This window comes from Curcuma longa, chromosome 11 (genome assembly GCF_044706935.1).
Source record: "Curcuma longa cultivar G26 ecotype Majalengka, Jawa Barat chromosome 11, ITB_CL_G26_1.1, whole genome shotgun sequence".
NCBI classification, from domain to species: Eukaryota; Viridiplantae; Streptophyta; class Magnoliopsida; order Zingiberales; family Zingiberaceae; genus Curcuma; species Curcuma longa.
Window position 1 is genome coordinate 30,327,993 of NC_133871.1, and position 13,370 is coordinate 30,341,362.

At 39.3% G+C, this 13,370-nt stretch overlaps 3 protein-coding genes across 4 annotated transcripts; 1 reads left to right on the top strand and 2 right to left on the bottom strand.

The window, feature by feature from the left end:
• Positions 1-1,708: 1,708 nt before the first annotated feature.
• Positions 1,709-3,784, bottom strand: LOC141841978 (transcription factor bHLH76-like). Its single transcript, XM_074730185.1, has 7 exons — positions 3,149-3,784; positions 2,820-3,041; positions 2,667-2,732; positions 2,518-2,586; positions 2,354-2,425; positions 2,072-2,266; positions 1,709-1,989 (listed from the first exon to the last, which is right to left on the bottom strand). Exons 1-7 carry the CDS (start codon positions 3,782-3,784, stop codon positions 1,897-1,899), a joined length of 1,353 nt encoding a protein of 450 aa, XP_074586286.1. The 3' UTR covers positions 1,709-1,896.
• Positions 3,785-6,764: 2,980 nt separating this feature from the next.
• Positions 6,765-9,203, bottom strand: LOC141842380 (uncharacterized). 2 transcript variants are annotated; one of them, XM_074730592.1, is made up of 5 exons: positions 9,123-9,203; positions 8,604-8,707; positions 7,216-7,270; positions 7,007-7,144; positions 6,765-6,935 (listed from the first exon to the last, which is right to left on the bottom strand). In XM_074730592.1, exons 1-4 carry the CDS (start codon positions 9,155-9,157, stop codon positions 7,021-7,023), a joined length of 318 nt encoding a protein of 105 aa, XP_074586693.1. In that variant the 5' UTR covers positions 9,158-9,203; the 3' UTR covers positions 6,765-6,935; positions 7,007-7,020. The 2 variants fall into 2 exon arrangements, with proteins under 2 accessions (XP_074586693.1, XP_074586692.1); XM_074730591.1 differs by having other exon boundaries at positions 6,765-6,939.
• Positions 9,204-9,417: 214 nt separating this feature from the next.
• Positions 9,418-11,611, top strand: LOC141837718 (calcium sensing receptor, chloroplastic). The gene is made up of 6 exons (XM_074725094.1): positions 9,418-9,797; positions 10,034-10,267; positions 10,546-10,726; positions 10,796-10,937; positions 11,020-11,151; positions 11,221-11,611. The coding sequence occupies exons 1-6, from the start codon at positions 9,558-9,560 to the stop codon at positions 11,483-11,485; spliced, it is 1,194 nt and encodes a 397-aa protein (XP_074581195.1). The 5' UTR covers positions 9,418-9,557; the 3' UTR covers positions 11,486-11,611.
• Positions 11,612-13,370: the final 1,759 nt, after the last annotated feature.

The following is a 13,370-nucleotide window of genomic DNA, read 5'->3' on the forward strand; positions in this document are numbered from 1 at the left end:
GATGCTGTAACAAATTTTCCCTAATGGTGAGCTAACCTTAATTAATTTATGAGTGATTTTATTTTTTTAATTAAAACTAGTCTAGATAAGGTTAAGACAGAGTGTTATACAATACGGTGTGATCAAATCAAAGCTTGAATTCCGTGCAAGTTTGTTAATTTTTCTAGTCAGCGAACACCAAGTTGCATTCCTCCGAGGCCACAACTCTGCGGAGAGCTTCATGTGTGCTTGGGAAGCTATCAACTGGCGTCACACAAGAGAGGAGGAAGCCGCAGGTGATAAAATTGGATTGTGAAAAGACATTCAACAATGTCAATTAGGCGATTCTTGAACACATGCAGTATTGGCAGCAATTTCAGGTGAAGTAGGGGGCTGCATTAAGCTAATCCCTTATCACACTATCTATTTATTCTTCTCATAATGCCTTTCAAAGTACTTACATAAAAAGGGTAGTAATTGGGTTTTATATCTGGCCATACTTGAGGATATATTAGCACTGGTTTTTAATTTTACAAGTTGCTAATTGTGCAATCCTAGTCTCAAAACCACATCACGGGAGATTGGTAACTTAGATATTCTCAGTGCCACTTTGCACGTAGTGCCCCTCATATCAATTTGCACAAATCCACCTATTTTTATATTGGTACTCAGTAGGACATCGCCAAAGATCTAGCAAGAGTATTTTAGTTGTTCCTTTCAGATCCTCCTATTGTGTATAAAGGATTCTGGTTAGGCTTATGTCGATCTAACATGGATTTTTGAGATGCACTTATTGCGAAGATTCCTTGAACCTTGGCTAAAGGTCTACTTATCTCAGGAGGATGTCTACTTATTGACAGTGTGCTCTTAACGATGGTTTTTTATGTTACCTAGGCCTTTCTTGCTTCTTTTTGTCTATTGCATGAATCAGGTGGCTCTTCTTTTGGCAACAACACTCACCTCAGCCTTGTCCCTCTTGTTGCTTGGTGGCATGGTACATCATCTCCTCACCCATCGAGTTTGGAGGCAAATGGTTCTCTCCATTGAGATCCAGATGCCAAATATGAGTCTTATTCACCGGGGTGTTCTTTTGCAAGACTCTCATTGTGTTCTCAGCTACAATTAAGCTGCAGCTTTTCAGGAAGACTCTGCTCAGTTGTTCTTTCATATTCCACCTTAGTTGTCTACATAGTTTTGTCTCCAATCTTTGGAAACTGTTAGTTTTGGAGCTTGGATTGTTTGGTTGAAAACTCTGTCAAAACGGGTCCATTGTTCATGTTATCTTAAACAGCATCATACTAGACTTACTCATACTCTATCTGGATTTCCTGATATGAGCTCATTTTGATGAAAAATTCTGCTCAGTCTCAGCTTTGTTCAGTAGATGGCTGGACTCTATCGACAGTTGTAGTTTGCAATTGCATAAAGTGGACATTTTTTTGTTTCACAAACACCTATATGTACCTCAGCAGCTTTTTTTTTCTTGGATCAGTACAGTGTCAGTCCTTGTCTTCTCTTCAGTTAGCTAGCTTTTGGTGAAATCCCTCCTTTCGTCGCTCATGTTAATGTTCTTTTTGATGGTGTTGCACACACCTGGAATGGGGCTTTGAGGTTGTTTCAATTGTATAATTTCTATCCTGCTTTGTGGGCTTCTGTAGCAGTGTATGCTACATATATATTCATATATATTCAGCGAGGACAATCAATTTATGTGTTGGTGTGACAAATGCACAAGTTAAACAACATGTGAGGTTGTATATTTCCAGCACAAGATAATACTATAACCAACAAGCACAAGGCATATAAAGTCTTTGAATGGAATTGGATCTTTTTGCAAGAATATGAAGTATGAAGTTTCAATTGAACCAGCAGTAGTCACAGTGTCTCAGTCCCATACTTCATGCACATTCTGTGGTTTCATTGTTGAAGTCCATGAGCATTGAGATTCACATTGTTGCTATATGCCATCTGCATAACCCCCTGGAGTCCTTCCTCCCATGAATTACTCACCTGTTTATAAACAGAAAGTTAAGTGCAGCAAAGAAAATGAACTTATATGACTTGTAGAAAAGAGCAGATTGTAAACACATACCTGCATTTTAGATTCTTTATATTCATGCACTGCAGCCAGTTGGGTATTCATCGATCTTCCAAGCGAATCGGGAGGGTTTGCCATGGCTTGCAACCCAGGTTGCACCAAACCCTGCTGAGATGTATGCATTGGAGGATGAACACTGCTTGATGGGAAAGCCATGGCACCTGATGTGCCATGAAAGGACTGAAGTAGCTGCAATTGAAAATAATCAACATATCATGAGCCATTCTATGAAACAGTTTAAGTTGATAAAAGCAGAAGATTTAACCTGCCACTTACGTATTTAGAAAGAACTGAATCTATGTCAATGCCCAACCTTGGATTAATAGCTGCAAGCTTCATGGAAAGAAACTGGCAACATATAGTATGAATTGCATTACTAAATGTTCCTCTGACTATTTATTCAGGAAACTAAATTTGTTTATGACATGAAGCACACATACCTCGACCTGTTGTTGCAGTGATTGAACATAGTTTATGATCTCATCGAGCATTACTGCCTTTCCTGTGACCTGCAGTATCATGCTGAAGTCGATAAGAACCACAAAATGTTTTTCATATGTGGAGATTAAGGAGAACAAAAGAAATCTGCCTTGCTGCAACCAGGAACAAGGTCTTGTAGAAGCTTCATCCTTTCGTTGATCTTTTCTCTTCTTACCTGTGACACATGAATGAATATCTACCATATAAATTTACTTTTGCACAGGTTCGTCGAGGAGCTGCATTTAAGGTGGCAACAGCTTACTCTTTCTGCAAGACTATGGCTGTTTGTCGCTTGGCCGCGCCGCGCTCTGATGTGAATGAATTCATCCTTCAAAGATTCGTTGCTGTCTTTTATTTGCTTTCCTTTAGGCTTATCAGTTGCCACAGATGGACTATTTGGTTCAGCGTTTTGTTCAAACTCCAAATTCTCTTCCATTTCCCGAGATACATGTGAAGCTGCCTGTGCTTGATCCAATGGCATATCCTACAACACAGTCGTGCACATTGAGAAGCCCACTTGTGATCAGTAAAAGGAGGAAACATAACAGAAGAAATCAAGAACATTAAAGGGAGAAATTAGAGGAGAACTACCTCATTGCTTCTCTTTCTTTTCACAGCGCCAAGAGCTATGCAGGAAGATGGATAATCACTCGAGACAGCAACACCATCAAAATTATTCTTATGTTCCTTATTCTTTTCAACCTGAGCTCTGGATTCATCCCCTAATGCAGCATTAGCACAAAGACTTGTCGATTGAGCCAAACTAAAAGGGCTCATCATGCCATCTACACTATTATTACTGAAGCATGACAACCTTGCAGCTCTCCCAGCAAAAGCTTTGTCAGCTGGGAAATGTGATAGATTTGCAGCTTGAAGTAGAGTTCCTCCAACTGAAAATGAATCTGAAGAATTCCATTCCGCATTCAAACTCGAATTTCTGTTAACTGGATTGCTGCACTCCGGTGAGTTGTTTTTGCACAAATCCAAGTCTGTTGGTTTTGTGGACTGGTTCCAAAAGCCAATGCTGAATGGATCATCCATAGGAATTGACGAGCTTGAGAAAGAATCACTCTGGTTTGCTTGACCGATTGCGATCAAAGAATTGCCGGAAACCGACCTAATGGAGGGATTGTTTGGTAGCAGAAACGAGGAATTTCCAGGATTGCTATACTCCAAATTATCTTCACTCTTGAGTGAGTGACAATGATCCTTTTTATGCATATCCATTGAAGACCCCCCTTTTGCCGACTATAAACTAAATCAAACAGTTGAGCAAATGTGAAGAGCTGCCCACTTTGATCTCAATGCTATGAAAGAAAACAAGGTACATGGATCAGTGAACATGAAGCTACTTAGAAACGAGATTTTAAAGAGAAGGAAAAAGGTGAAAGATTCAAGATCTCACCAACAATGAAACAAGAACACTGAAAGTCTAGCAAGATCAAAGCAAGCCTTTTATTCAAGAAAATGGGTAGGACTGACCAAATACTCCAAAGACCAAGGAGTTGAAGAAAGACACAACTCGCAAGCATCTAGCTGTAACCAGAGGTGAAAAGTAATCAATCATACAAGGAAATGAATTAATTTGTTCCCTAGTTAAGATGTTACTGTACCAGAAACAAACCTTTCATGGCCAGCACATAGCCACAATAAATTTTCTTGACTGGACAAAGATAAATACCCAAGCACCAGATTCCTTTTACTTTATTTTCACGCTGCCTACACAACTGTAAGTCCTACTTCCATTTAATATTTCAGATTCTATGTAGTGTTTTTTTTTTTAATTACATCTAGCATTTGATCCTACTAAACTACTTGATAAGATGAGTAGATAAACAGTTTTCATGGTCAAATTACAAGTCATAAATTCGATTTCTCTAAGAACATTGGAGGGGTCCTAACTCCATAGGTCTGTTTCTTTATTCCAAAGCACCATTATAATATTAGAGGGTGGGTTTCTTTAACTTTATCTTGGCATTATTTTATTCGATGCTTATTTTTATTTGCTCACTCGACATGCATATTGCAAGCTGACATTGCCAACCATTCCAGTGATATCATGTTTAAGATCTCGAAAGGTTCTCTCACAATGATTTGGCTCATTTGAACTGTTGTAAATTTTAAGCAAATTTTATTTAATCTCACGTACGTCGACAGATAAAAAACATATCTGATTTGTGATCCATATTCAACATTTATAGGAAAAATATAACATGCATCTGACTTAATTAGCTTAAGAATTCATGGCAATTCTACTTGTTATACATATAATATTCGCACGCTTGTCTAAGATTTATATGATTTTGGTGGTCCATGAAGATAATGATGGAATATAATGACCTTGGGAGGGTGTCTGAGGCAACGTAACGGACTTTCCTTTTATTAACCTCGGGAGTAGTCTTTAATTAGCATAGACTAAGAAAATAAATTAATTAAGAATTTAGTATATCTAAGTAGGTTCCTTGTGACTAGAGTTAAAATGGACTGACCATACACATAATGGGTCTGGTCTACCTTCTTAGGTGATAAGTTGTCATTATAAGTTGATATATTATTGTATTTATAAAAAATTAATGTAATTAAATTCTTTCCCTTCTTTGTTTGTTTAAATAAATATAGGAATTGATCATTTCATTACATATCACTTATACTTCTGTCTAAATAAACAATTAGACAGAAGCCGACTTACCTTTGACTTACATTGGGCAACATTTATATTCACATGAGTTGCTATTTAATTAGGCAGATTTCCTTCATATTTGTGGTTGACTTTACCAGTAGCATTGATAATCTAAACCAATCTTGCATTTAAATTTACATTTGAAAACCAGCTTGCATTGGAGTTTTGAAGAGAACATGAAAACTCAGGATAATCTACCCTTATTTAACACATCCAATAACTGAATTACAAGAACCATAGCAGTTGAGACATGCTTTCGTTTGAGAGATGAGCCCTAGTTGCGTTTGCAATCATTGCAAGGAAAAGAGAATGACTAGGTAGATGAAAAAACCCAGGCTTCCTTTACAAAGAGGGTTAGGAGTTATCTTGGGAGTCTTTTGTGCATTTAATTTTGCAAATGGCAGGTACCAGCAGGACCATCTCAAGATGTTATTTTACTGTTTTTTTCAAAGACTATTCTGGCCCTGTAACAGATGAATTCACCCAAGAATCAATACTCTGTCCAATGTCATTATTAGGTGTCCTTGGGACTCGAGCATGCTTAGACTATGCTTTATATTAATCTCCTTTGCACTTTGCTTTGTTAATTACCAAGGTTAGATGCTAAACTTTAAAGCGATGGCAAAGCGTTTCAGGAACATGGAGCTGTACTTATGGGTTTAGGTTAGTCACCTTGCTTTGTCTAATGTTCTCTTGTGACTTGTCTTGGAAATTACCCTCTGTTTTCTCTCTTAACTTTTCTCTGTAAACATTAAAAAAAGAAAGTTGATAGATTGTGGCATTTAATTATTCCTGTCCTCTTCTTTTAATTGTCAAGAAGAATGAGTAGGTTTCTTTAGCAAGTAAGCTCTTTTCCTTGCAAGAGGAAGATGGTGCATTGATTGCCCATAAGCTCTTGCTTGTCCAAGAGAGCTCAGGCAATGGACAATTTTAAGGAGGCATGGCACTCCTTTTGCGAAAGTAACATCCTTTCGAGAGATCTCTTAGGCATGGTTGAACTTTTACCTTTCCATAATCCAGTTTCAGAGTATCATCGCTTCCACAGAGTGCATGCCACACACATCTCTTCCTTTCCTTCGAATGAAGGAAACCATCATTTTTGTAGTTGTGCTGCAGCTTATGGTCGAACTCGAGCCCACATATAGCCAATCCAACATGGATGGCTGTTGGTTTTCAGGATTTATGATGGATATTGCATTAGTACTCTATATGATTAGTCCTCTCATGGAGGACTTGTTTGAACAAATAGTAAGTGGCAGATATAACAAACTGTGGTTCATTTGTTTCAATCATGTCATACAGTGCAGATCGATTGATATCTGATCAGTACGTTCTTGGTGGTACCAGCAGGCAGTGTTTTTGATGGTCAGGTTTGTGCATCTCCTAGTTCAGTAACCATGACATTCACTTTGAGGTAACAAGGAGTCACAATTACTTGAGGTAATATATTCTTAAGTTGAACTAAAATCAAGAAACTAGTATCTGTATTCGGTAGAAGTCCAGTATTACTCGAACCATTGAAGTCTGTAAGAGGAAATTTCAGACTTAGACACATAAACATTCAATGGATAGCAATTATCTCATGTCTTACAACTCAAATTTAAGTAGTTTGTGTCATAAAATTGATCAAAGGTGAGCATCTGTTAATGAAACTATAGCGGAAGCTAACAAGTTTCCACACATCTCCATTTTCATGACCTGGCTGCAAAAGATGAGGCAAAAAAAAGATAATATCAAAGGCAGTCGAAAAACAATACACTTGAGACTACCTTTTAGAACACCACTAACTGCTCTTCTTAGGAGTCTGTTTCTGTTTGGGAGTGCCTGTGGTTTCTGTTTCGTAAGATGATTGGTTCCTCTCTTCCAGGTATTTAATTGGGTCAGCAAATGATCTTGTACAAGGCCATCTACACAAAGGGGCAAGAAGACATGGATAAAAACTGAATCAGTTTGAAATAAAAAGTAATACGAAAACTACCTGCTTGATTTTATGACCTCATTATCAATCGTAGTTTCGTGGTCGTATATATCCCCTGTGGAGGAATTACAGACAAGAGATGAACAGAATTGTGAGTGTGCTACATCTGAAAGTTAGATTACATATTCGCATCTAATAAAATATGAAACCAGTTAATATTCTGATTGATAATGGCTATTTCAGATAATCTAATTACTTCAGAATTAATAACTTAACACAGACTAATAAACACCATAACTGATACGGTGAACAGCTGTGTTAGTAATCTAATTGTTAGTTTATTTCCTTGTGATATATGTTCTAAAATATATATTTATATCTTTTTCGTACATATATAAACATATACATGGAGATCTAATATCTAAAGAGATATTTAGATCCTCATAATACACTCAATTTGCATTTGCATATAATCAGAGCCTTGTAACATAGTGATCATTCGCATTCAGTTGATCAATGATGGACTATGTTTATAACATCTTAATTTAGTTCCATGTAGCGAGTTGTGGGCTAATAGGAGTCTTTAGTGAGTTGTGGACTAATAAAGGGGTGGGTCTATAAGCTTAGATGAGTAAACTATAATTGATTTAGGCTTAAGCATTTTAAGTTTGGCAAGTTAGTGAGTTGGTACTCATTGTGCAAATTGTGAGCAAACCTAATTCTAAGCATGACGAAACGTTGTTAAAGGTTGCCTATGTGATAGCGTAGACACTATTCGGTTTCACATACCACTAGTTAGGATGATTTATGATGCAACATGGGAGAGAACCAAAATTCACACAGCTAGGATGACAATAGAGTGGGGCAGATTATGGGATAAACTTATCTTCACCATCCCTTGCCCGCTTCTTCTGCGGGTTGGGTTCAGGATGAGGTAATAAAATATAATATAATGCATGATCATCTATCAAATATAGGTCACAAACTAAACTTCATGCAGGTTAAGCAAGTCAGGGTGAAAAAATCCATCCTGTCAGGCCTAAAATCATCCCTAGTTAGCACTAATTAGTAGCATATGAAGTTCAACAATGGCTACAGTATCATGCAGGAAGCCTACTTATTCTCCTGAATAAAAGCATCTACCAAAATAAGCTCTACAAAGTCAACTTTAAAATATTAATTACTTTGCACTAATAAGTTAGACTATGGTTCTTGATGGAGGGCATTCAATCTTAATTGGGGGAGATCTAACATCCTAATTTAGTCTCACATGGTTATTTTGGGGCTAGGGGTTGAAGATTGATTAGAGCTATGCAGATATCGACAATGTCAGGGTGCCAAAGACAAGACTATACCTCAAACATCCAATACATTAGGACTCATATAACTGAAGTTATCAAGAATAAAAGTATGTTTCTAAGCTGAACTTAAACAAGTTTAATCTATACCTCCATCTACAGCCTTCTTGGAGAAGTACTTGGCCCTTAAACGTCGGGCATAAAGAGCCTCATACCTCCTGTGCTTCTCTTCATGCTCTGCAGCATCAATGTCCCTGTAACATTGTGACATGCTTGTTCATTTCATTGCTGTCTCAGGAAACAATTCAGTGCCTAGATTAAAGACTGGAGAATTTCTATCAATCAAAAAGTTCTTGCAGCTGATTAGTTGAAGACAGTCCAAGAGATGACATTATTATGTCAAGCAATGCAAATGCAACATCCTACGAGGTCCATATTTAGCATATCAAACCAGGCGACAATGCTTTTCCGAACTGGGCTCATGATACTGCGGAGATGAAGCGGGGTAAGAAACCTTCTGAGGAGATACTGAAAGTCGAGCCGAGCAAAGAACAGAGATTCTAGGTATTCGTCCGATCCGACCCAATCCACCGCCGAGTTCGTGATCGATCGACGGAGAAAAGAAAGACGATGGGAATGGAAGGAAGAGGAGGAGAATATACGACTTACGGCAGCTTGCCTTCCTCGTCGGACCTCGTCTCCATGGCGGAGTCGCTTCGTCGTCGTCGCCCACGCCCGATCGCCGTGACTGACGCCGCCTCCTCTTCCCACAGTGGGAATATAAGGCTTTCCTCGAGGCCGGGATCCGCTCCAATTGCTACCTCGTGAAAAGCTATTCGTAGCCGTCTATTTAGTGGGGTCCACGCCCAAATCGCTACGTGGACGGACAGATCGTTACTTGTAAGTAATAGTCGAAGACCATGAGGATTCCGCGATGTTGTGCTCCTGCGTTCGCAGGTGGAAGGAGAGGGATCGATTCATCGCGCCACAAAAAAAAGGCACGGCGGAGAGGAGGATATCCATCTCCACGATCGAGATACACCACCCAATTGCCTCCTCGTCCCGCGAGAGCATCGCATCTGCCGAAGCGAGGAAGAGCCGGAGATGGCGATGGTGGTGCTCCGGGCTGCTGCTTCGACGACGACGATCGCGACTGTCAGTCCTCGAGCTCCCATCCCCAAACCAGAGCAGCAGCCGATGAAGATTGCTCGTCGACGGCAATCTCATCCTCGACAGAGTACTCCTGTTGTGCTCTCCTTTGTCGCCGCCCTCTCCGCCGCCGCCGCCGGCGAAGCCAAGGCTTTCTCCTTCCCCAAGGAAGACATAATCTCTTCTCTAACCAAGGTTCCGCTTAAAAATCTTGTTTCTTTTTATTTCTTGATTTTGTTCGACGACCAAATTTATCTAATTGGAATCCACATTCGACAAATTTACTGAATCCGATCTTAGGGATGATAAATCTCAGGATCTGAAAAAGGGAATAGAAATTTTAGGGTTAGAATTAGACATTTTCATGACGCAGTTAAATTCAAACATGCTCTATACACTTCACTGCTAAATTGCTCTAGACTTATTCTCAGGTGGAGGATGCGGTTGATGCTGCTTCCAAAGTTTGGGGCTTCTCGCTCGACGTGTTCAAGACGTTGATAGATACTCTAAAGCCGGGGGTGGATGCCGCCCTGCCAATCTTGCAAAGCGCGAGCAATGAGGCACTGAGGGCAGCCTCTCCGGTGGTTTCTGACGCTTCCAAGCAAGCCGAAGAGGCTCTTCTGAGCGCCGGAGTTGATCCCAGCCCTGTTTTCTCTGCCGCACAGGTTGTTTCCTTGTCTCACCCTTTCACTAATTTTTCTAGACAAGTTTTTGCTTGAGACCTGAGATGAGTCTGATGGTCGTCGATCATCAACTATATTCAAGTATGAGAATTTCAAGAATCAACCCTGCGAAATCACACTCTGAAGACCAAGTTGATTCATTCATCTTCTAGTTTGTGTTTTCCTTGTGTTAATCTTATGTGATCTTCCATTCAGTTTCTATCAAGAAACAATTGATCATGTTCATTAGATTATTTGTTTTTCACTTTTCTTTTCGACAGATAATTGCAGGTGCAGCACAACAAACAACAAAAATCATCGAAGCAGCAAAACCCATAGCCTCAGCAACTGCAGAGAAGATCACATCCTCTGATCCCTCGACCCTCGTTGTTACTGCCGGAGCATTATTTGTTGGATACCTTCTTTTCCCACCCATTTGGTCGGCACTCCGTGGCTACCAAGGTACCCGATCAACACATTCACAAAAGAGTTCACTCTATTTTGACACTTCTTTGTGTGTTTCATAACCAGGCAGTCTCAGTGCTCCTCAGACACTAGACCTGATCTCTGCACAAAATTATGTATTGATCGATATAAGATCAGAGAAAGACAAGAACAGAGCAGGTGTTCCTTGCCTACCTTCGAGTGCCAAGAACAAGATCATCTCAGTGCCGTAAGCATCACTGTCTGAATTCTTCTTCACACCAAAAAACATCAACAGGCGCATGCAACTGGCTCACCTTTCATTCTTGCAGCTTGGAGGAGCTCCCGAGCAAGATCAAAGGGCAGGTGAGGAGCCCCAAGAAAGTCCAAGCTGATTTGGTGGCGCTGAAGATTTCCTACCTCAAGAAACTCAACAAAGGATCCAACATTGTCATCCTCGACTCGTGAGTTCCATCCTAATTTCTACAAACTTATGTAATGGCATGCATCTGTTTGGAATTTCAAACGTGCAGTTACTGTGATGCGGCCAAAACTGTGGCGAGGACGCTCACCGAGCTCGGCTTCAAGAACAGCTGGGTGGTGGAGGATGGGTTCTCCGGAGGCAAAGGTTGGGTGCAGAGCAGATTGGCGTCGGAGTCGTACAATGTGTCACTCGTGGAGGTTCTTTCTCCGTCGAGGGTGATCCCTGCCTCAGCAACTCGATTCGGCACCGCCATTGCTGCCCCGGCAGCTCCTCGGTCGACTCGGAAACTTCTTCCAGGAAGTGTCGATAACTGAACCTTCTTGCAGTCTGTCGATTCTTTCGTAAGAACATCCATCCTATCCAAACTAATGGCGTGTTACTGATTTTGTTTTTCTTCTAATGAAAGATCAAAACGGCTCCACTGAGAAGCCTTTTATAAAGTTATCAACCTTCCCTTTCCGCCCACCCACCCACTTCTCTCCCTAAAGCAATATGCCCTCGTCCATCATCTTCATCTTCCCTTCACAGCTAAGAAAATGGAGGAGAAAAAGAGTGGCCTGTGTGTTTCAGTGTCTCGACTGAGCACTCTCTGCTTCTCTCGCGTCGATATCAAATAGCGAATTAAAGAAAGGGTGGTTCAGGAATTGCTTTAATGTCTCCATCTCTTTAGCATGCAATAAGAGCACATGCAGCTTGAAGTGGCTTCTACTGTTGACAATGGAGAAACTAAAGAAGAAGCATTATGATTTGGTGGAACAGTTGACTTGGACGATCCGATCCATGTTTAGTACTTGCAATCCAACACGAACGAACGAACGAAGGAAGCCAAGCAAAAGTAGTGCCCAAGTCAACTGTGCAGGCCAGCCAGCCAGCCAGCTTCTTTCAGCTGCTAACGTGGTATGTCGCCATTGTTTTATGAAGATTCTCGATATGAAACAGATACATCCACTCAACTCGTCTACTGGTTGTGACAGGACTAACAGCAAAGGAAAGAAGACTTTGGACTCTCTCGTCTCCATCATTTGCAAGTGAGGTCTGCAGTGTTTAGCTTAGCTTTCGACTGAAAACAAAAACCTTAATTCTGCACTTTGATCTTGTTTCAGGGGATTGCAAGTGAATGCATCATGTGTTCTAGTTTGTTGGTAGGTTCGAAGACTCAAAACTCCAGAGATATTCTACATTGCTGCTACTGGTTGTGTAGAGTAATTTATCGATATCAGACAATTTTTTTAACAACTGATTAATCATTCTTGTTGTGGTCCATGGTTCTAATACTCAGTTAGAGTATGACGCTCTATAGCAATGGATCGATCGATCGATTTCAATTGAGCAAGCGATTTGACCCGACTCAAATGGATTAGATCTCTCTGATTTAGCAAGACATGTGATGAGAAAGAGGAGGACAAAAATTGAAGGAGCATTTGTTTGATAAGATGCCTGAATTCCAACTCAGAGCATGGTCCATGTGCCACTGATCAATGAACTGGCTCTGGCACACCCTGAAAGACTAACATGGTGCCACTGAGTTGACAATATTGTCCCCCATTTTCGACTCGCATAGTTCTAGTTTCGGTATTTTTAAAATCAGATTGAACGAGTGAACCGATGACTATTGGTATTGTGATTGAACTTAGACCAATCGAATGGAAAGATTTAGTTTCTAGTTTGATTTTAACAATATTCATCTTTTTGGTTTAATCCAACACTTAGAAAAATAACTAAAAGGATTAGAATTTGAATTTTATTAGGATGAATATTTTGGAAGCTAATTTCTTAATGTGCATATTTAATATCGAGATAATAATAATAATAGAGTTAATTTTCTTGGTTTTAATATCTCATTGTTTTATACAATGTTTTTTTATAACATTTTAGAGAAATTATAAAATGTAAACTTTATAAGCAAATATATATATGAGCAAATATTCTAAAAGCAATAATTTAATAAAATAGAAAAATAATGTTATTAATGTGGATTAGAAATAATAAAAGCATTATAAGAGGGGGAAAAATTAAAGACATTTTAATTTTAATAGCAGAACAAAAAAAGGAGAATGGTTCTATTTTTAATAATAAGTAATTTAGACGGAAGTTTAAAGATAAAATAGATATTTTAAATTTAAATTATATTTATTTTAACATAAAATTTATTTAAAAAATAGCATTTAATAAAATTTATATTTTATAAGAATTATTGAA